We start from the raw sequence: 23,105 nt of genomic DNA, 5'->3' as shown, positions 1-23,105 counted from the left end.
TGCAATGAACACAGGGGTGCATATATCTTTTCCAATTACTATTTTTGTTCAGATAAATGCCTAGAAGTAGAATTGCTGGATCATACAGGAGTTCTATTTTTAATTTTGGCGGGAACCTCTATACCGTGTTCCATGGTAGCTGCGTTAATTTACTTTGCTTTTCTCCACGTCCTCACCAACACTTGTTATTTTTTGTCTTTTTAATAGCCATTCTGACGGGTTTGAGGTGATACCTCATTGTGGTTTTGGTTTGCATTTCCCTGATGATGAATGATGGTGAGCATCTTTTCATATACTTGTTGGCGGGTTATGTGTCTTTAGGGAAAGGTCTATTCAGATCCTTTGCTCATTTTTAAACTGGACTTTGTTGTTGTTGTTGTTGTTGAGTTGTATGGATTTTAAAATATATTTTGTATATTAACCCCTTATTTAGGTATGTGATTTGCAAATAACTTTTTCCATTCAGTAGGTTGCCTTTTTATTTTGTTGTGGTTTCCTTAGCTGTGCAGAAGAATTTTAGTTTGATAGAGTCTCATTTGTTTATTTTTGCTTTGGTTGTCATTGCTTCTGGAGTCAGATCCCAAAAGATACCACTAAGACCAAGGTCAGGGAGCTTACCACTTATGTATTTGCATATAGTGTGAGATGGCGGTATAGTTTCATTCATTTGCATGTGTTATAAGATAGTGGTACAATTTTATTCTTTTACATGTGGCTGTTTAGTTTTTTCAGCACTGCTTATCGGAGGCTGTCCTTCCCCCACTGTAGGATCTTGCTTCCTTTGTTATAAATTAATCGACTATGCATGCATGAATTTATTTCTGGGCTCTCTAGTCTGTTGCAGTGATCTTTGTGTTTGTTTTTATGCTGACACCACTCTGTTTTGATTACTATAGCTTTGTAGTATAGTTTGAAATCAGGGAGCACAATGCTTCTGGCTTTGTTCTTCTTTTTCAAGATTACTTTGGCTATTTTAGATCTTTTGTAGTTCCATACAAATTTTAAGATTCTTTTTATTTATTTTAGAGAGGGGGGGGTGGGGAAAGGGCAGAAGGGCAGAAGGACAGGGGAGAGAGAGAGAGAGAGAGAGAGAGAGAGAGAATGAATCTTAAGCAGGCTTCATGCTCAGTGTGAGGCCTGATGCAGGGTTTGATTGCCCAGCCCTGGGATCATGACCTGAGCTGAAATCAACAGTTGGATGCTCAACTGACTGAGCCACCCAGGTGCCCCTTGGATTGTTCTATTTCTGTGAAAAATGCCATTGGGATTTTCATATGATGGTATTAAATCAATAGATTACTTTGGGTAACATGGACACTTTCACAATATTCTTCCGATCCACGAGATGGAATATCTTCCCATTTATTTGTATTCTCTTCTATTTAATGTATCCGTGTCTCATGGTTTCCAGAATCCAGGTCTTTCACCTTGATTAACTTTTTTCCCTAGGTATTTTGTGCTTTTTGACGTACTTGTAAAGGGGATTGTTAATTTCTCTTTCTGATAGTTTTAGTGTGTAAAAATGCAACCCAGTTTGTGTATTGATTTTTGTACCCTGCAACTTTACTGAATTCGTTTATTCATATTTTGGTGGAGTTTTCAATATATAAAATCATGTTGTCTGCAAATAGTGACAGTTTTACTTTTTCTTTCCAATATGAATGCCTTTTTTTTTTTTCCCCTGCCTAATTGCTTGGGCTAGGACTTCCACTACTATATTGAATAAAAGTGGCAAGAGTGGGCATCCTTGACTTGTTCTTGATCTTAAGGGAAAATTTCAGTATTTTCCCATAGATGTTAGCTATAAGCTTGTCATATATGGCCTTTGTTATCTTTACTATATTTAGATATGTTCCTTCCATACCCCTTTTGTTAAAAGTTTTGTTTTAAAATCATAAATAGATGTTGAATTTTGTCAAATGCTTTTTCTGCACTTATTGAGATGATATCATTTTTTATCCTTCATTTCGTTACTGTGATATATTATGACTATTGACTTGTGGATGTTGAACCATATTTGCATCCCTGGAATAGATCCCCTTTGATCATATTGTTGAATTTGGTTTGCTAAGATTTTGTTGAGGATTTTTGCATTTACATTCATCAGGGATATTGGCCTATGACATTCTTTTTGGGGGTATCCTTGTCTGGTTTTGGTATCAAGGTAATGCTACCCTCATAGAATCAGTTTGGAAGGGGGCCCTCCTCTTCAGCTTTTTAGAGGAGTTTGAGAAGGATAGGTACTAAGTCTCCTTTCAATGTTTGGTAAAATTCACCAGTGAAATTGTTGGGTCCTGGACTTTTGTTTGTTGGGAGTTTTTTGATTATGGATTCAATATCCTTGTTAGTAATTGCTCTATCAGATTTTCTACCTTTACATGATTCAGTCTTGGGAGACTGTTAGTCTCTAGGGATTTATTTTTTTTAGGTTATCGGGTTTGGTTTATAATTGTTCACAGTAGTCTCTTATGATCCTTTGTATTTCTTTGGCATTAGTTATAACAGCTCTTTCTGATTTTATTTATGTTAGCCCTCTCTCTTCTATGCTTAGTGGGTTTAGCAAACACCTTCTTAATTAAAAAAAATCTTTTCAAAGAAGCAGCTCTCAGTTTCATAGATTTTTTTTTTCTATTTTCTTTTTAGTCTCAATTTATTCCCACTCTTACTTTTATTATTTACTTCCTTCTACTAATTTTGGGCTTTATTGTATTTCTAGTTCTATTTAGGTATAAAGTTAGATTGTTTGAGATTTCTCTTGTTTCTTGAGGTAAGCTAATATCACTATGAATTTGCCTCCTAAGATGCTTTTGCTGTATCCCATAGATTTTGGAATGTTGCATTTCCATTTTCATTTATCTCAAAGCATTTTTTTTTTTTTTTTAAATTTTTTTTTTTCAACGTTTATTTATTTTTGGGACAGAGAGAGACAGAGCATGAACGGGGGAGGGGCAGAGAGAGAGGGAGACACAGAACCGGAAACAGGCTCCAGGCTCTGAGCCATCAGCCCAGAGCCTGACGCGGGGCTCGAACTCACGGACCGCGAGATCGTGACCTGGCTGAAGTCGGACGCTTAACCGACTGCGCCACCCAGGTGCCCCTCTCAAAGCATTTTTAAATTTCTTTGACCCATTTTTTTTCAGTAGTATATTGTTTAATATCCACATATTTTTTATTTTTCCGTATTTTCTTATAATTTTTATTTTTATACTGTTGTAGTTGGAAAAGATGCTTGACATGATTGCATTCTTCTTACATTTCTTGAGACTTCTTTGTGGCCTAATGTATGATCTATCCTGAAAAATGTTCTATATGTTTTTGAGAAGAATGTATATTCATTCTGCTTTTGGATGGAATGTTCTTTAAAAACATTTTTTTTTAGTGTTTAGTTTTGAGAGAGAGAGAGAGTGAGAGAGAGAGAGAGAGAGAGAGAGAGAGAGAGAGACAGAGAGAGAGCACGAGTGGGAAAGGGGCAGAGAGGGAGGGAGACACAGAATCCAAAGCAGGCTCCATGCTCTGAGCTGTCAGCACAGAGCCCAATGCAGGGCTTGAACCCATGGATCTTGAGATCATGACCTGAGCTGAAGTCAGACACTTACCTGACGGAGCCAACAGGGGCCCTGCAGAATGTTCTGCATATATCTATTAAGTGTCTCTGGTCTACTGTGTTTTTTGAGGTCAGTGTTTCCTTATTAATTTTAGTCTGGATGATCTATCCATTGATGTAAGTGGGGTATTAAAGTCCCCTCCTATCATTGTATTGTTGTCTATTTCTCCATTTAGTCTATTAGTTTTTGCTTTATGTATTTAAGTAATCCTCTGGTGGGATCATAAATATTTACAAATGTTATGTCTTCTTGCTGGATGGATCCCTTTATCATTATTTAATGCCCATTTTTGTCTTTTATTACAGTCTTTGTTTTATTTTATTTATTTATTTATTTTAATGTTTTTTAATTTATTTTTGAGACAGAGAGAGACAGAGCATGAGCAGGGGAGGGGCAGAGAGAGAGACACACACACAGAATCTGAAGCAGGCTCCAGGCTCTGAGTTGTCAGCACATGAGCCTGTTGTGGGGCTCGAACTCACGGACTGTGAGATCGTGACCTGAGCTGAAGTCGGACGCTCAACCAACTGAGCCACCCAGGCGCCCCTACAGTCTTTGTTTTAAAGTCCACTTTTTTGATACCAGTATAGCTACCTCTGTTTTCTTGTTTTCAATTTGCATGAAATACCTTTTTCTGTCCCTTCAGTTTCAATTTGTGTGTGTCCTTGTATCTGAATTCAGTTGCTTGTAGGCAGCATATAAATGGTCTTGTTTTTTAATTCACTCAGCCACTCTGTCTTCTAATAGGAACATTTAGTCTGTTTACATTTAAAGTAATAATTGATAGGTATGTACTTGTTGCTATTTTAATCGTTTTTTGTCTGTTTTGTTGTTCTCTGTTCCTTTCTTCTTCTATGGGTTTATTCCCTTGTGGTTTGATGACTTTCTATGTTATGCTTAGATTCCTTTCTCATTATCTTTTGCGTATTTACTATGGATTCTTTGCTCTGTGGTTACCATGAAGCTCATATATAATGGCATATATATATGAAACAATTTACTTTAAGTTGACAAGAAGTTTACCCCTCCCATATTTTATGTTTTTGCTGTCACATTTAACATCTTTTCATTTTGTGTGTCCCTTACCTAATTATTGTAGCTATAGTTAGTTTTACTATTTGCCTTTTAACCTTAACACTAGCTCATAAGTGATTAATCAACTGCCTTTGCTATATATTTACTTTTACCAGTGAGATTTTTACTTTCTTATTTTTTTCTTGTTACTAATTAGTGCCTCCTTTTCAGCTTAAAGAATTCCTTTTAAAATTTATCATTAACTCTTTTAGTTTTTGTTTGTCTGGAAAACTCTTTCTCTCTCCTTCAATTCTGAATGTTACCTTACTTGGTAGACTATTCTTGATTGGAAGTATTTTCCTTTCAGCACTTTGAATATATTATGCTGCCTTCTTCTGGCCTGCAAATTTTCTGCTGAGAAATCTGATAGTCTTGTGGGGGTTTCCTTGTACATAGCAAAGTATTTTTCTCTTGCTACTTTTAAGATCATCTCATCATTCTTAACTTTGACAATGATGTGTCTTGGTGTGGGTCTCTTTGGGTTCATCTTGTTAGGGCTCTGGACTTTCTAGATCCGGACATCTGTTTCCTTTCTTAGATTAAGGAAAATTTCAGCCATTATTTCTTCAAATAAGTTTTCTGCCCCTTTCTCTCTTCTCCTTCCAGGAACCTATAATGCAAATATCATTCCACTTGATGTTGTCCTATAGGTCTCTTAAGCTATCTTGATCTTTTGATGTTTTTCTTCTTTTTTGCTATTCTGTTTGGGTGAGTTCCACTGCCCTGTCTTTGAGCTCACTGATTTTGTCTTCTACTTTATCTGGTCTGTGGTTGAACCCCTCTACTGTGTTTTCAGTTTGGTTATTTTGTTCTTTAGTTCTATGGCTTGTTTAGTACTTGTATTTTCTATTTCTTTGTTGTGTTTACCCATTCTTTTCCTGAGTTTCGTGAGCATCTTTATGAACATTACTCTGAACTCTTTATCAGGTAATATTAATTATCTCCATTAATTTTTTCCATTAATATTAATTATCTCCATTAATAATTTTTTCTTGTTATTTGGAACATATTCTTCTCTTCATTTTGCTTGAATCTCTGTGTCTGTTTCTGTGTACTAGGTGAAACAGATCTCTCTCTCAGTCTTATAGGAGTGGCCTTGTATCCAAGATAAACCCTATCTTTTAACCTTGCTGTAGTTCTTGGCTGTCTCTAGAATCTTTGTGATTAAAAAAAAATTTTTTTTAATGTTTACTTATTTTTGAGACAGAGACAGAGAGAGAGAGAGAGAGAGAGAGAGAGAGAGAGCTCGAGCAGGGGAGGGGCAAAGAGATAGGGAGACACAGAATCTGAAGCAGGCTCCAGGTTCCTGAGCTGTCAGCACAGAGCCTGACGTGGGGCTCAAACCCAAGAACCGTGGGCTCATGACCTGAGCTGACGTTGGATGCTTAACCAACTGATCCACCCAGGCACCCCTCACCTTTGTGATTTCTAAGCAGCCTTTTTCTTGGTAGGCCCCAGTTGTTGACGGTGTGCCAAGATCGGTGAATGTCTCAGAGGGAGGGATATCAGTCAGCATCTAGTTTCAGGCTGATTGGAGGTAGATCCTCAGGCAGCAGGTTTTAAGGTAGGCAAATACATATAGTCCTATGGGACAGCAATCGTAGACTCTGCTGTGATCTAGAACCCATGATCTGAAGGTGTCCCCTTAGTGACAATAGAAAATTCTGGACTCAAACCAAATGTATGAGCTTTCTGGGAGATACCGGTAAGCTGTAGCAAGGCCAAGTGAGAGCTCAAAGATGGTATCCCTCAGCCGACATTCCCTGAGAGCATTTCCATAGTTTCTAGATGTGTGGTAAACCTGAAGCCTGCCTGTCAGGCTGAAGCTGTAAGTCAAGTAGATCTTTTTCATAGGAAGACTGACGATGTGTTTCAGTGTATTGTTGGTGTGGTGTCCTGGGGTTAGTAGCCTGCCTAGGACTGACTCTCCAATTGTTTCATACCCACAGGGTCCCAAAATGCAATCCCCCTTGGCCACCAGAGCCGGGTGCTGAAAGGGTGTCCCCTGGGTGGAGTGCACATACTGATCAACTATGACAGGCTGTGATAGAGTAGTGCACAGGGCCAGGGCTCTCCACTGGCTGGCTTAGATGTGGTCATGGTGGAGTGGTATGTGGGGTGGGGCACAACCATCAGGGCTAGCAGGCTAGAGGGAGAAGGAAAAGATGGCTGCTACTGGTGCCCACACTTGCAGGGTAGAGGGAGAATACCAAAAATGGTGCCTGCCAGCATCTGTCCCTGGAGAGTCCCCAACAGTCTCCTGTTCTTCTAGCAGGTGCTTTAAGGTGCTTTAAATTTCCTTCACTTATTAAGTAGGTGCTTCATGAACTGATGCTCCTGTGCTGAGTCCAGGGGTGAAGGACGGTGCATGAAAACCTTTTAAGAGTGGAGTCTCCATTCCCTACGGCCTAGTGGCTTTCCTAGATGTGCACCCCATTGCTTTGCAAAACCTGACCTTTGGGTGCTCATCTCTCCAGGTCCCAAGGGTTGGGATGCCTGGTGTGGGGCACAAACCTCTTGCTCCTCAGGGGGAAGTTTGGTATTTGTGAGATCCTTTCCAACTAAACTGCTGCACCAGGGGTGGGGTTTTGGGCTGAATTACATCTCTGCCTCTCCTACTGGTCTCAACATAGTCCTGTTATCCTTTGTTGTGGAGGAGCTTGTTCAGGTGGTTTTCAAGTGCTTTCCAGAAGGGATTTGTCCATATGTAGCTGTGCATTTGTTGTGTCCGTGGGAGGAGATGAGTTTGGATCTTCCTGTGCTTCCAACTTGAACCATCTCTCCTATTTTTTTACATCTTCAACTTTAAACAGATGTTTCACATTTAGACAAACCAACATGAAAAACCATATCAATAATATGTGAAAAAACAGCTTAAGTTTTTTTTAAATGTTTGTGTATTTTTGAGAGAGAGACAGAGAGTGAGTGGGGGCGGGGGTGCAGAGAGAGACACACACACACACACACAGAATCGGAAGCAGGCTCCAGGCTCTGAGCTGTCAGCGCAGAGCCTGACCTGGGCCTCAAATTCATGAGCTGTGAGATCATGACCTGAGTTGAAGTCAGATGCTTAACCTTAACAAACTGAGCTCCCCGGGTGGCCAAAAACAGCTTTTTATTTTTTTTTAAAGAGGGATTTTTTTTTAAAAGAAAAATTGAAAGAAAACACAGGTTTTCAAACATGGCAGGAGCTAAATGAATATTTGTGGGAGGAAGGATTGAAAGAAAAGTGCTCCTAGACCACAGACAGATTTGTTTTAAATTACTTCGGGGCATAGTATACTAAGCATTCATTGAGTAAAGAGGATTTTTTTTTTTTTTTTTTCTGAGAGAGAGAGAGAGAGAGAGAGCACAGTGAGCGAGGGGCAGAGAGAGAGAGAAGCGGGGCTCACCGGAAGCGGGGCTGGTGTTTCACCGGAAGCAGGGCTCGTGCTCACTGAAGGTGGCATTCAAGCTTACCCCATATGGGGCTCCAACTCATGAGCCGTTAGATCATAACCTGAGCTGAAGTCATGCTTAACAACTGAGCCACCCAGGCGCCCTGATGAGTAAAGAGGATTTAAGAATCTGCTCTGTAGCTTACTAGCAGTGGGGCTCAAGTTGTGTCAACTCCGGAAGCCTTAAATATTTTTTTTTTTTGTATAATGAGAATGATCATATCTTGCACAGATGTTCCTAGAACGTTCATTAGGATTACATGAGCTAGACCATGCAGCTGGTTCAAAATGCTTGTCAAACAGTAAGTGCTACAGGTTAGCCGTTATCATTGTCAATAAATAAAGTAAGCCAGATTGAGAGATCTAAAGTAAAGCCAGGATAGAGGCATTTTAATGTGCAATTTACACAGTCCTTCCTTACTGATGACTTCACCATCATTCTTACTGATTTATTCCTTCCTTGTTGATTTGTACCTCACATCAACCCTAAAGGCCAGAAGACCTTTAAGCCTCTTCACTATGGGCCTTTGATGACCTCTCATGTGGGCGAAGGTGGACTTTAGGACTGTCTACAGAGCTCAGCACCTTGGAGCTGGGCACTCTGTTCCTGAGAGGTGGTTTATATACAGCAGAACAACTGGAGGAGATGAAAGCATAAGGAGTTCATCAGACTTTATTTCTTTCTCTATGTCTAGCAAGACTTTGGTGTCTTAGGACTTCATAATCTTTCTCCTAGAATATAGACGAATGCCAGCCCAAGTGCCCCATCGAAGAACGGAAAAGTTACAGCCGTTATTCTTCTAAAAGTTACCACTGTCAATTTTCTCAGATAGAAAAACCAGACAAGTTACCTCACAAGAGGCATAAGGTTGTACCACAAATATTGCTTTTTTTTTTTTTTTTTTTTTTTTTTGGCCTCAGATGGGATTAAGTGGATGTCTTCAATTTTACTTGGATGATTAGAGAAAATCAAGGAAGGGAACGTCATTAGCAGAGGAACAAGGAGCCAGTCCAGGCAATATCTGAATATTTATTACTTGATCTTATCTTGAATAGAAAAGAGTGGGTCTTTGTTCAAAACACTTCTGGCTGCTGTCTGTCGCCTTGGACTTCTGAGCCTTTCCTTCATTGCTTTATAAAAAATGATGAATTAAATTAGTGCCTCGTAGAAAGAAGTGTGCTTTCTCTAAACTCTAAGGATGCTCCCAAAGTGGTCATTAATGCCCGCAAGAGAAGCAGCATGATACTTTCATGTCGCACACGAAGAAGATGAGTTCAGATGAACTTTATAATCATGCAATAAATAAGTTCAAGAGCTGGGACCCAAACAAGCAAGGGCTATGGGTAGGAGATCAGGCACTTTTATTTTGACTTTGCCTCCAGACAGAAGCCCACCTTAGTTTTCTTACCTTAAAATGGATTCAGTGTGTTCGATCAGGGGTGGTAACCTTTTTTTTTTGATAAAGACTCAGACAGTAAATATATTTGGCAACAGCTCTGCAACAGCTACTCAACTCGGCTTGCCGTTGAAGAGCGAAAGTAGGGGCACATGGGTGGCTCAGTCGATTGAGTGTCAACTCTTGATTTTAGCTTGGGTCATGATCTCATGGTTTCGTGAGTTTGAGCCCCACATTGGGCTCTGTGCTGACAGCGTGGAGCCTGCTTGAGATTCTCCCTCTCTCTCTCTCTGCCTCTCCCCTGCTCACACTCTGTCTCTCTCAGGATGAGTAAATAAACAAAAAGAAATTTGAAGAGTGAAAGCAGCTACAGACAATTTGTAAACAAATGAGTGTGGCTTGTGCCAACAAAACTTTATTTACAAAAATGGGTGGAGGGTTGGATTTGGCCCATAGATTGTAGTTTGCAGACTCCATGACTAGGTGATGTAGGAGTTTCTTCTGCTGATATTTTATGATTCAACTTGTTTTTTTTTTTTTTTTTTTTTAATTTATTTATTTATTTATTTATTTTTTAATTTTTTTTTTTCAACGTTTATTTATTTTTGGGACAGAGAGAGACAGAGCATGAACGGGGGAGGGGCAGAGAGAGAGGGAGACACAGAATCGGAAACAGGCTCCAGGCTCTGAGCCATCAGCCCAGAGTCCGACGCGGGGCTCGAACTCCCGGACCGCGAGATCGTGACCTGGCCGAAGTCGGACGCCCAACCGACTGCGCCACCCAGGCGCCCCTGATTCAACTTGTTTTAACAACAACGCTATTTCTCTAGGAAAGTTACCGGTCATCAAACGTGCAGTTAGTGAGGTATGTAAGGATTTTTCTGCTATCCGTTATTAACAGTAGCTAAGATATGGAAATAACCTAAGTGCCCATCAATGGATGAATGAATAAAGAAGATGTGGCTTATATATATGCTAGAATATTATTCTAGCTATGAGAAAGAAGGAAATCCTGCCATGTGTGACAACATGGATGGACCTTTAGGGCATTATACTAAGTGAAATTAAGTGACATAAAAAATTTAAAAAAATCAAGTCACATAAAGACAGATAGTATATATCAATAATACGTGGAATCTAAAAAAGCTGAGCTAGTAGAAACTGTAGAATAGTGGTTACAAGGGCTAGGGTGCGGGGGACTTGAGATGTTGGTCAAAAGTACAAACTTGCAGTTAGAAGATGAATAAGTTGTGGAGATTTGATGCACAGCATTGTGATTATAGTCAACAATACTGTATTATATACTTCAAAGTTTCTGAGAGACTAGGTCTTAAATGTTCTTATCACAAAAGAGAAATGCTAATTATGTGACTTGACGAAGGATGCCATATGGTGGTAATCATATGGAAATATATAAAAGTATCAAATCAGCACATAGGGGGTGCCTGAGTGGCTCAGACAGTTGAGTGTCTGACTTTGGCTCAAGTCATGATCTCGTGGTTTGTGAGTTCAAGCCCCGAGTTGGGCTCTGTGCTGACAGCTCAGAGCCTGGAGCCTGCTTCAGATTCTGTCTCCCTCTCTCTCTGCGCCTCTCTCATTCTCTCTCTCTCTCTCTCTCTCTCTCTCTCTCTCTCAAAGATAAACATTAAAACAATTAAAAAAATCAGCACATAGTACACCTTAAACTTATACCATGTAATATGTCAATTATATTGCAATAAAAACAAGTATTTTTTTTTTTGCATTTTCTCTCCATTACTAAATGCCTACTATGTGTATTGCAAATGTAAATTATTGCCTTAATGTTATTCTGCTTAAGATCTTGTGTATTAAGGATTTTTGTTGTCATTGGCGTGGGTGGGGAGCAAGGTGTCTAGGATTGAAGTGTAGGGTGCGTGAAGGTAGCTTTGATATCCTGGATGGGATGGCTGATTGGGAGTGAAGACTCAAGCCAGTAGAACTCTTGGAACATTAGCCTCAACCTCAGGTGATCAAAGGGTACCTGCTTTTGCTGAACCGAGAAAACTGGAATAGATGGGTGAGGTCTGACAGCAGTGATAGACTGTGAAGTAGGATGATGGAAGAGTGTGTCTTACTTTAAGCAAAAATATCTCATTAAAAAAAAAAGCAAAGTGTAAACATTGCTGTTACTGTGGCCCCCAAGCCACAGACAGAAGGGCACATTGTACCGACTCCCCTGCTGGAGGACACTGGCTGCTGGTCTGGTGGCAATGCTGTATCCTGGGCCCTCACTCTCTTTTCTGGGGGAAAGGAGTTGAGGGAAAGGAGTTCAGCTCAACTCCATCAACTTCTAAGGCTTCCTCTGATAAGAAAAGAATAGAACACATACACCAAACTTCAAGAGGCAAAGTGTGGCAAATGAACGTACTTATCCTTTATAAAAATTATATATTGTGGGATGCCTGGGTGCTCAGTTGGTTAGATGTCTGACTCTTGATTTCGACTCAGGTCATGATCTCACGGTTTGTGAGTTTGAGCCTGGAGTTAGGCTCTGCACTGGCAGTGCGGAGCCTGCTTGGGATTCTCTCTCTCCCTCGTTCTCTGCCCCTCCCCGACTTGTTCTCTTCCTCTCTCTCTCAAAAATAAATAAACATTTGAGAAATCATATTATTGCTACATAAGGCTTCTTTGAAAAGCTTGTAATTTCTTATAAAAATTTTTTTTAACGTTTATTTATTTTTGAGACAGGGAGAGACAGAGCATGAACAGGGGAGGGGCAGAGAGAGAGGGAGACACAGAATCTGAAACCGGCTCCAGGCTCTGAGCTGTCAACACAGAGCCCAACGCGGGGCTCGAACTCACGGACTGTGAGATCATGACCTGAGCCGAAGTTGGCCGCTTAACCGACTGAGCCACCCAGGCGCCCTTAAAAAAATTTTTTTTAAAAACATTTATTTATTTTTGAGAGACAGGGAGAGACAGAGGATGAGCAGGGGAGGGGCAGAGCGAGAGGGAGAGACAGAATCCGAAGCAGGCTCCAGGCTCCGAGCTGTCAGCACAGACCCCGACACGGGGCTCAAACTCACAAACTGCGAGATCATGACCTGAGCCGAAATCGGACGCCCAAACAACTGAGCCACCCAGGAGCCCTGAAAAGCTTGTAATTTTATTTATTTATTTATTTATTTATTTATTTATTTATTTATTTATTTTTTGTTTTTGTTTTTGTTTTGAAAAGCTTGTAATTTTAAAGTGAATGCTTTCCTTAAAAACTTAGAGAATCCTATATCATGATAGTTTGCCTGTTTCTGTAAGAGTATTATTTTGATAAAATATCGTACTGGTTTTTAAAGTCATAAAAAGCAGTGCTCATTTAGAAATCTCCCTCTGTCCCTACTACCTAATCCTCTCACCCACTACTTGCTGGGTAACCACTGTAAACAGTTTATTTTTTGTCCTTTCTGACCAAATGTGTGTCTGTGTCTGTATCTGTATGACTGCGTCTACTGATTGATTATCATATAATGTTTTTGTTTATTCACCAGATACAAGTCTGTCTGCCTGCCTTATCTACAATGTGGTAATGCTTTTTTTTAAAAAAAATTTCTTTTTTCTTTTCAACGTTTTTATTTATTTTTGGGACAGAGAGAGACAGAGCATGAACGGGGGAGGGGCAGAGAGAGAGGGAGACACAGAATCGGAAACAGGCTCCAGGCTCTGAGCCATCAGCCCAGAGCCTGACGCGGGGCTCGAACTCCCGGACCGCGAGATCGTGACCTGGCTGAAGTCGGACGCCTAACCGACTGCGCCACCCAGGCGCCCCTGTGGTAATGCTTTTGATAGATCTTAGATGCTCAGTGCAGGACATAAAAAGAAAAATTCTTCTTAAACACATACAATTGCGTTGGTATATTTGTGAGGCACATTTAATCCAATTCTCTAAAGTGGATGCTTGGGTATATTTCCAGCCTCAAGGTCTACCTTTGCCTAATATTCAGGCAGCTGACGTAAGGGTGTGTGTTTCCCCACAGTCCTGAGGTTAATTGCCCCACTGTTAAGTTGTACTTTCCTACAGTAGCTCTAATCCTAGCCTAATAGTACTAGCTACAGTAGTTTATACAAAAAGTTGTTGAATTTATTAGATGGAGAGATATCTGAGTGCTTGAAGCAGATCACAGGCTGAGGGAATATAGGATTCTATCATCGTTACCCAAGCCGAAAAGTCCCATCAACCAAGAGAAGCATAATTGTAAGTCACTCCCTATCTCAGTTCCTAATTTTCCCTGATTTGCTGGGATGAGTGGCCATTCTTGCTCATATCACTAAGGGATCCTTGGGGCCACTTCAGGCTGAGCCCATGTTCATGACACTCCCACATGGTGGCAGACAATTTGTGGATTTTTGTTTATGATCGCATCTTGCTAATATGAAGAAGGCACAAGGCTTAAAGAGAAAAGCTTAGTATATTTCACTGAAAATTTGAACAATTAGAATGGGCCGATAAAAAATCAAAGACTCTACGTGCACTTTGCCGTGGGGGAAAAGTTGTAGCTAATAACTGCAGTTGACAAAACGGAAGAGATTTTCTCAGGAAAAACAGAATCTGTTGTGAGTATCCGAGAATAATGAGCAAAGGAAGAGAAGCAAGGGGAGAAATCTAGGTCATGTCTCATTGAACATGATGTAAATCTGACCTGTATACATGAGATAAATGGTTGAAATTAGGGCCAAATAATTTCCTGATTTCTACGAATGAGCACATCTTTTGAAAATCAGGAGAAAGTAGATTTTCTTTTCTAGAGGAAGTTATATTTGGTTCAGTGTAAGAAGGAAACCAGTAGAAGAAAATCTATATGATAGTACAGAGATCATGTGAGAGAAAAGGAAAAGTGTGTGTGTGTGTGGCGGGGAGGGAGGGATCGGGAGAGAGAGACAGAGAGAGAGACAGAGAAGAGCACAGGAGTAATGGCAGGAGTAGAATGGCACAGAACCTTATTATATCATAAAGTAATAACTTTAAAAGAACAAATCTGCGGCACAGAGAAACTGAAAAGTGATACTAGAATTCTTAGGGTTGCCGTCTTCAAATATCTGATGGGCTTACTTAGAATCTACGACCATGATTTAGTCCTTGTTAATTTTTCCATGACTGTGAAGATGACCTATCATAATATTTAGTTTGATGAAGTCACCAGCTGCCCTGTGCAAAAATCTGGTGTTTTACACTTTATCACTCCCGGAGGCAGGCCACGTCTTCCTGCCCCTAACCCCTCCAGCTGCAGCCACCCCCGGAGCCTTCCCACCCTGAGAGCTGCAGGTCGATAGAGGGAGCCCAGTACTTACGATGAGACACATGGGGCCGAAGAAGGAGCTGTGCCATCACTTCTATTGCATTTTTATTTACTTCCCTCTGTTTTTGAGCATTCTCCCCCATAAGGCCTCCAGCCAAAGACCTTCTGATCAATTTATATTCTAAAAGGAACAACTGCAGGACATCTTCCCAGATTCTACTCATCTCCTCACGTGGGCTTGTCACATTTACCAAATACTGCAAACACTACAAATAGTTTTCTAGTATAAGTATGCCCCGTGCACCAGTTGAGAGAGACTTACACTACAAAAATTATTTACTATCTGAAATTCAAATTTAACTGGCACCCTGGATTTCATCTGGCATCCCTACTGTTTGAACTCCAGGAACCTCCCGAGTATCTGGGGAAGGTCTCAGAAAACCTTCTCTGAGAGGCGAGCAGAAAAAAAAAGCCATTCTGGAGTCTCTTGCCACTTTGTCCACAACACCGCTCCTTGAGGGGGAAGGGGTCAGCCAGTGGCCCTTTTCCTTCCCCTAGTACTTCTGGGCAAGGATGTGCAGATCGTGTATTTGACGAGTGATTTCAGCACAGAACAGCTGGCAGGCGGCGAGACTGTCATAGCAAGCAGTGGACCGGACACTGGGAAAGGGCTGGGTGGGGGTGATGAAGATGGGGAAACAGTAAAAGACACAGCAATACGCTATAGGCACAGGGCAGATCTTCAAATTACACTTACTGCATGAACATAAACGCGCACAGAAATATGCCCATGGATGATTGACACTTTTTTTTTTTTTCATTTTATGAGTCAACCTTATTTGTTAACCTTATCTGTGGCTGTTCTTGTAGAATTTCCTGGTGAACAAGAATGCACATCCACTATCTGGCTGGAGACAGCCAGCCGAGGCCAGAGTTGCTGGGCTCTCTGCAGAGCCGTGAAGCCAGGGCACTGTCTAGAAGCATCTCTTTCTCTGATCTGATCCTAACTATTGTTTAACCTCTAACGGTTTCTTACAAATTGCTACCTCAACTCCACATCTCTAGTTAGTAGGATTTTTAACTCAGGTTTGAGGACCTGTTAATTCTCAAGCCTGCAAAGGTTCTAGGCTGAATGGTAATTACGGGCATTTGATGCACTTAGAACTAAAATTGAATACTAACATATTCTGGCACAGGCTTTTCCTTCTAATTTATTCATTATTATTTACCATGACTCTAGGTTTGATGGTCTTCTTATAGAACTACTCTGTATTGGAGTTACACTGAATTCAATCATACAGTTGAGCCTAGTTAAAATGGAGGGGATTTTCTTCTTGGACCCAAATGTAATATATATATATATATATATATATATATATATATATATATATAAAATATACATATAACAAATATACACATATATAAACCCAATGCACATTGTCATATATAACTCATGGCTATATTCCTATTCAGGTTTTAGTGTCATGGAAACCAGTTAAGCTTGTCTCTGCCTCTCTACCTAAAATCTGATAAAAATACAGTTTAACTGCATAAACCTAACTTCACTTTAGAGGGAAAAGAAGATGCTGTATACATATGCTGGTAGGTTTTAAAATAATGACATCTGCCTTTGTTATAATGAAAGAAAACTCATAAGATGTTCAATTAGTATGACTGAATCATCCATTTCTTCCCTTTTTTCTTACAGTGATATTTCAGGTCTTTTGGGATAGTCATTTTGTGGAGATCTTGGAATTAAAAAAAAGGCATTCTCACTGTGATGCCAACAGTCAGGGTATCTGATTTGCTTAAGGGTCACCCCCTAAAAGTCAGAGCCTGACTGCGGCCAGTAGGAGCTGGTGGGATGAGTTTGCTGGTTGCTAGGATGCTGTGTGGGGATCTTACAAAGACCCCCTCCCCCCTTGGGCGCTGTCCCTTCTGGACCTGTAGTTGAAGTTTCTCTGTTGATGCCAGAGATAGAGACAGAGAGAAGGGCTGTGGATGCGGCCAAAGCCTGGGGGCAGAGGCAGGCAGGGAGGCACAGCCGTTCTTTGTAGGGCATGGGTGGTATTTTGTTACTGGTGACTGTGTGACAACAGCAGGACACCACGTGCAGTCTTTTGGGACAGTCGTTTCTGTAGCCCTGGACCCGGAGACCAGGCTTGTGCTGGCGCGGTGTCACGGGGGGTCGGGGGGGGGGGGGCAGGCGCTTTGCTCACTCACCGGTGCTGCTCTGAATGGTCCTCACGGTGGTGGTGGTGCGCGGTGGGGAGGAGGACCGCAGGGACACGCACTCGTCGTCCTGGGAGCAGCCCTTCTCAATGGCCCGCACGTAGCTGTGGCTCCGCATGCGGAAGCAGCCGGGCATTGGCAGGTCCAGGGCTTCCACCGCCTGTGACTCCAGCTCGCTGAACACGGATTCACACACGGACTCGAACTGCCCGTTCACTTCCATCTCGCTCACCTGCGGGCAGAGACGGGGAACCATAAGTCCTCCTGCCTGGCGGAAGCACCCTCTCCCTCAAGCATCCCCGGACTTGACCCCGCACCCTTCCAGAGAAAGCCCCATCCGACCGCATTCAACGCCAATGCATTTTATCGCCTCTGTGTTACACTCCGTAACTGAACTGCATCTTGTTTATGAGCCCAAACAGTCCATTAAATTCTAAAGAAAAAGAGCTTTCTTTTCAGCATGGAAGAAGTGTGGGGCTAGGTCTTATTCCAGTGCGTGCCCAGGTGTTAATTCTCCTGATTTATAAATGCAAACCTAGGGAACAATTTTTGTCAGTCCACGGTGAGAGTTTGGGTATTTCAGGGGAATAGTTTTTAGTATAAACATCTTAGAAACTACTATTTTTATTATTGTGCTTTTGCAAGTGACTGGCTTGTCAAATAATTTCAGTGTCAAATGCAGCTTAATTTAGTGCACAGTATGAAAACAGGCCCTATATTTTCTGGCAAGATACTCTCATTCTGCACAAAAATAGACCAAACCCAGATATGTCAAAATCTTGAAAAGCATTATAGAGATTTTCAATCTACACACTATCAGAAGAAGGTCTCATTCTTCCTTATAAAAAGCTGATATGGTCCACAAATTGTTTATAAATGTGTTTTAAAATCTTCCAAATGAAGTCTTCCTTTTTTTGCAGAGGTCAGTTTTTATTTACTTATATTCCTCTGCACATAACTTACATTGGTTTGAGCACCACCTAAAAAAGAAAAAAAATAAAATAAAATAAACCAGCCCCAGTTAATTTCTCTTACTTTGTAGCTGATTTGATAGGGACATGGGAGCATTCTTCAAATTTCTGCCACTCTCTAGGAACTTCATAATTTCCCTAATATTAAATTAATGAGTAATTAGGAATTTATTAAGCAATTAAACTACAAGTAAGCTTAGAACAAATACTGAAAATGATTGTAATTTCTGACTTCCTTCATTTTCTGTTACCTGAGGATATGCTCTGATAATGGCAAATTTCTTTAAACTTCATGTAGAAGTGACCAGCTACCTTAAGGCATATCAAGTGGAAAAAGGCATGCATTTCTTTACGATTCTTTACAGCTTATCTTTACAGCTTAAAATAGTATTTTCACCTACTTTATCTAATTTGATATAAAATCCCTGCTTGTTTTCAAGGCTAATAATTACATACATCCATGTTAAAAAATTAAATACATATATATATATATATCTTTGATTTTTGGGAAATATTGGCGATGCATTCACAGGTAAGGGGACATGATATTTGCAGTTAATTATCAAATAGAGAAAGTGAGCACATGAGTCAAAAGGAATATGAATATGAATCTGGGTCAAGGATATATAGGAGTCCCTTGTATTTTACAAGCAACTTTTTTGTAAACTTGGAATGATTTCAAAGTAAAAGGTAAAACTATATTTGCAAATGTGTGTGTGAGCATGCACATATAGATTTTCCCCTATTAATCAATATGCCAAACATCGCAAAGAAATGGTAAAATATCTATCCCTGTTAAGGTAACAACTGTTAAAACTTGGGTGACTGTCTGTTCAGAGGGTGCATATTGCCTCCCCCCCCAGTTTTCATAAAAATTGGACCATAAAGTAAATATAATTTGGCAATATGTTTTCTTTCCACTTAACCTTCTGTATTAAACTCACATCTTAATAGGATTCTCTTTCTTCATTCTTTTTTAACCTTTTGTCTCTATTATGCACAGATACAGAAAACCAAGCAAAATAAATGTAGAACTGAGTGAATTATAATAAGACAAACACCCTTGTAACCATTACCTAGATCAAGAAAGATGGCTTTTCCAGGTACCCTAGCAACCACTCTGTGTGCCCCATCCTGACTATAATCCCCATCTTCCCTCCAAAATCAACTGCTAATCTGAGTTTTATTTTTATAAAGAATTCTTTTTAAAAAAAGTTTATTTCTTTATTTTGAGAGAGGGCGAGAGAGCACACATGAGTGGGGGAGGGGCAGGGAGCCAGGGAGAGAGAGAATCCCAAGCAGTCTCTGTGCTGTCAACACAGGTGCCCCCCCACCCAGTTTTTAATTGACAATTTATTTATGGAAGCATCTGGGTTGTTTGTCCTGTAAAGGTTCCCGTGGTCTGGATTTGCTGATTTCATACTCGTGGTAGGATTTAGCATGGTCCTCTATCTTTTGTAGTTCCTGAAAATTGTAAGCTGGATCCAGGGGCTTCATAAGACTCAGGTTCAGTCCCTTTGGCAAGAGGAGAGATCATGTGTTCTTTTATCAGGAGACACATTATGTCTGGGTTGTCTCTCTCTGTATGTTGTTAGAAGTCACTTGTGCTCAATGTCTGGATCTGTTAATTCACTGGGAGTTATGCAATGGTGGTGTTCTAGTTCCATCATTATTTTTTACAGTTTCTAGTTGTAGCTTAACTGACTGAGCCATCCAGAAGCCCCAACATTTGATGGTTTTAAATTGACTGTTATGATTATTCTTAGTGAACGGAAATTTGTCTTATCTTTAACCAGTGGGAGCCCCTTAGGTTGTTGGCTCCTGAATCCTGTTGACCTGCTCAGTCCTGGAATCAGTATTTTTTCAAACAACCTTTTCTTCTTTTAGTGGAAAATAGTATCACAAGAATGCAATCTGGACACCAGGAAGCTTCATTGTCATGGCTACTGGGCTGGTCATTGTTCAGTGGGCAAAACTAGGCCTTTTGATGGTCAGACCTAGTGAATAGGTCTGATTAAAATTCAGACTGCAGAGTTGTTTTTTTTTAAATGTTTATTTATTTAGAAAGAGAGTGAGAGGGGAAGGGGCAGAGAGAGAGGGAGAGAGAGAGAGAGAGAGCGAGAGAGAGAGAGAAAGAACGAACAGGGGAGGAGCAGAGAGAGAGGGAGACACAGAATCAAAAGCTGTGTGATCCCACGACTGTGAGATTGTGATCTTAGCCAAAATCGAGAGTTTGATGCTTAACTGACTGAGTCATCCAGGCACTCCCAGTCTGCACAGTTTTAATGTAACCTCTTCTATATTATATATATATATATATATATATATATATATATATATATATATATACCTTGATTCCATACTAAAAATCCTGGTTCTCAGGGGCACAGGAAATAGAAATGGAATATTCTACAATTATTCATTTGTTTTTTTCATATGCACAACCATCTCAGAATAGCATACTAATAATACCGTGCCCATATCTTTATTGAGAACAGTTAATGATTCCTTTTTTTTTCTGCATATGCACTCTCTATGCTTTCCTCATTTAAAATAGTTGTGCTATATTTACATTGTCAGAGCACATAACCTACATGTTCTCTATTGCTTCAGCCCTCATTTAATCTCTTATAAATAACTATACATTTAATGCTTGCTACTACTTTTTCATATAAAAAGACTATTCTCTATCAAAATTCTACAGATATAGGTCAAAGAATTCTAGATGGCTTATAAAGGAAAAGAGCAAACACCTGACCCACCTTGCCCCCTCCTCGCCAGATTCTCCCTCCTCAGAGGCAATCACTTTCAATTCTTCCAGCTGGATCTTATGGTATTTGCATTCATATTTCCATAAAAACTTGCTTATGTGGATCTGTTGCTATGTTCAGAGACCTCTGATAACCTATTGGTTTCCTTCCTGCCCTTAAAGCATTACCCTCGGAACCTCTGACCTCCTATTGCAATCTATGGCTGCCACAGACAGCCCGCTGCTGTCCTAGGATTTCTCTTCTTTATCACTGTGGGGGTACCCTTCATTGTCTTGACTATTATGGAGGCCCTGTTTCATCTTCCTTGTTTTATTCCTTCCTTTTTGTGGAGCAAATCTTCCAGTGCTTTCCAGGACAAGGCGGCCAGCTTGCATGGATGGAAGTGTCTGTATTCTACCTCCCCTGTTAAGGGAGGGTGTGTTTGCATTCAGGATTCTAGCCTGCATCCCTTCTTTCAGATGTTTTCAGGCTTTCCTGCTTGTCTTTTAGCCTCCATGTATGTTAGAGTTTGGGTAAGTGGATGCCTTTCTCATTCCTGAGCCTTTCCGTATGAACTGGTTTTTCCCATCCCCTTCTGAAAACTTTTAAAGATATTCTTGTTTCAAGAGAGCTAACATTTCACCATGATATTCCCTGTGAGGATATTTCTCCATCGACTGGGTGGGTACTGGGTGGGCCCTCTCAATCTGCAAAATCATGTCTTTCAGTGCTGGGACCATTTCTTGAATGATTTCATTGGTAATTTCCTTCCTTTTATTTATTCTTTTCTGGAACTCCCACTTGTTAGATGTTAGAATCCAAGAAGCTCCAAGAATTCCAGGAACAAAAACACAAGGAAAAATACACCGATACATCATAATTTCCAAAGCAATACCGACATAGAACAAAGCTGGAGGACTCACGCTTCCTGATCTCAGAATTTATCAGAGAGCTACAATAATCAAACCAGTTTGGCACTGACATAAGGACCGACACATAGACCAATGGAACAGGATCGAGAGTCCAGAAATAAGTCCATGCACCTATTCATCACGGTTCTTATGTCTGGTCATTTGGGTTGTCTAAAGCTCATTGACTAGTTGGATTCCTCAGGATGGGCTCATGGAAACGATATTCCCTGCCTTCATTCACACTTACAATAGTTTGCCTGTGACTTTTTTTTCCCTTTCAAGATTTCATTTATTTTTTAACATTTATTTATTTTTGGGACAGAGAGAGACAGAGCATGAACGGGGGAGGGGCAGAGAGAGAGGGAGACACAGAATTGGAAACAGGCTCCAGGCTCTGAGCCATCAGCCCAGAGCCCGAAGCGGGGCTCGAACTCACGGACCGCGAGATCGTGACCTGGCTGAAGTCGGACGCTTAACCGACTGCGCCACCCAGGCGCCCCTCATTTATTTTTTAAAAGATTGTTTAGATGTTTATTTTAGAGAGAGAGGGTGCATGCAAGTGGGGGAGGGGCAGAGAGAGAAGGGAACAAAGGGTCTGAAGTGGGCTCTGTGCTGACAACAGAGATCCCTTTGTGGGGCTCGAACTCACAAATCATTAGATCATGACCTGATCTGAAGTGGGGTGCTTAACTGACTGAGGCTTCTATTTCTATTTTTAGATTTCTATTTTTAGATTTCTATTTTTCTTAATGAATGAAATGTCTCATTTACTTGCGCCTATATTCCTTTTAGTCTAATCTTCATTTCTGAAATGATTTTTCTTTTACTTCTAATTCTTCCCTGAGTTTTGTGACATTATTTTTAAGTTTTTGAAATTCAGATAGGTCGTTTTCTCTCATGTCTTATATTGTGTTCTTAATGCTGTTTAGTGCATTTTAAAATACAGTTGACCCTTGACCAAACAACAGGGGGGTGGGGGTATTGACTCCTCACCTCTGCTCAGTTGAAATTCCACATATAACTTTTGACTCCACAAAAATGTAACTATTAATTGCCAGAATTTTTATTGATAACATAGTTTAGTTGATTAACACGTATTTTGTGTATGTATGATATGCTATATTTTCACAATAAAGTAAGTTAGAGAAAAAAATGTTATTAAGAAAATCTCATAAGGAAGAGAAAAGACAGTTAAAATACTGTACTGTCTTTATCGAAAAAAAATCCATGTATCAGTGGCCCATGGAATTCAAACCCATGTTGTTCAAGATCAAGTGTAGTGTGTTACAGTTTTGATCTATTTTGTGGTTATGTCTTTCTGCATGCTTTCATTTTCTGGAGGAATGTTATTCTTTTCCTTATTTTTCTTTCTTCTTACAGTGATTTTGAATGTGATTTACAGTGGGTAATTGTTCCTCGTTGTTTTTGGAAAATCAGTCTGACTTTGAGAGGGTGGGTACATTCAAGATATCCCCC

The 23,105-nt window shown here is 40.3% G+C and overlaps 1 protein-coding gene across 12 annotated transcripts in view; it reads right to left on the bottom strand.

Annotated features, from left to right (window-relative positions):
- The window catches only part of DLGAP1 (DLG associated protein 1), a 902,804-nt gene that overhangs the window by 171,819 nt on the left and 707,880 nt on the right, over window positions 1-23,105 (bottom strand). For all 12 annotated transcript variants that reach the window (XM_045459777.1, XM_045459780.1, XM_045459781.1 and 9 more), the window contains one exon: window positions 16,989-17,229. In XM_045459777.1, coding sequence (XP_045315733.1) covers window positions 16,989-17,229 — 241 coding nt within the window. The remainder of the gene's footprint in view (window positions 1-16,988; window positions 17,230-23,105) is intronic.

Source organism: Leopardus geoffroyi, chromosome D3 (genome assembly GCF_018350155.1).
Source record: "Leopardus geoffroyi isolate Oge1 chromosome D3, O.geoffroyi_Oge1_pat1.0, whole genome shotgun sequence".
Classification (NCBI taxonomy): domain Eukaryota; kingdom Metazoa; phylum Chordata; class Mammalia; order Carnivora; family Felidae; genus Leopardus; species Leopardus geoffroyi.
Note: the sequence above shows the minus strand (reverse complement) of the source record. Positions and strands in the feature narration are given on the sequence as shown.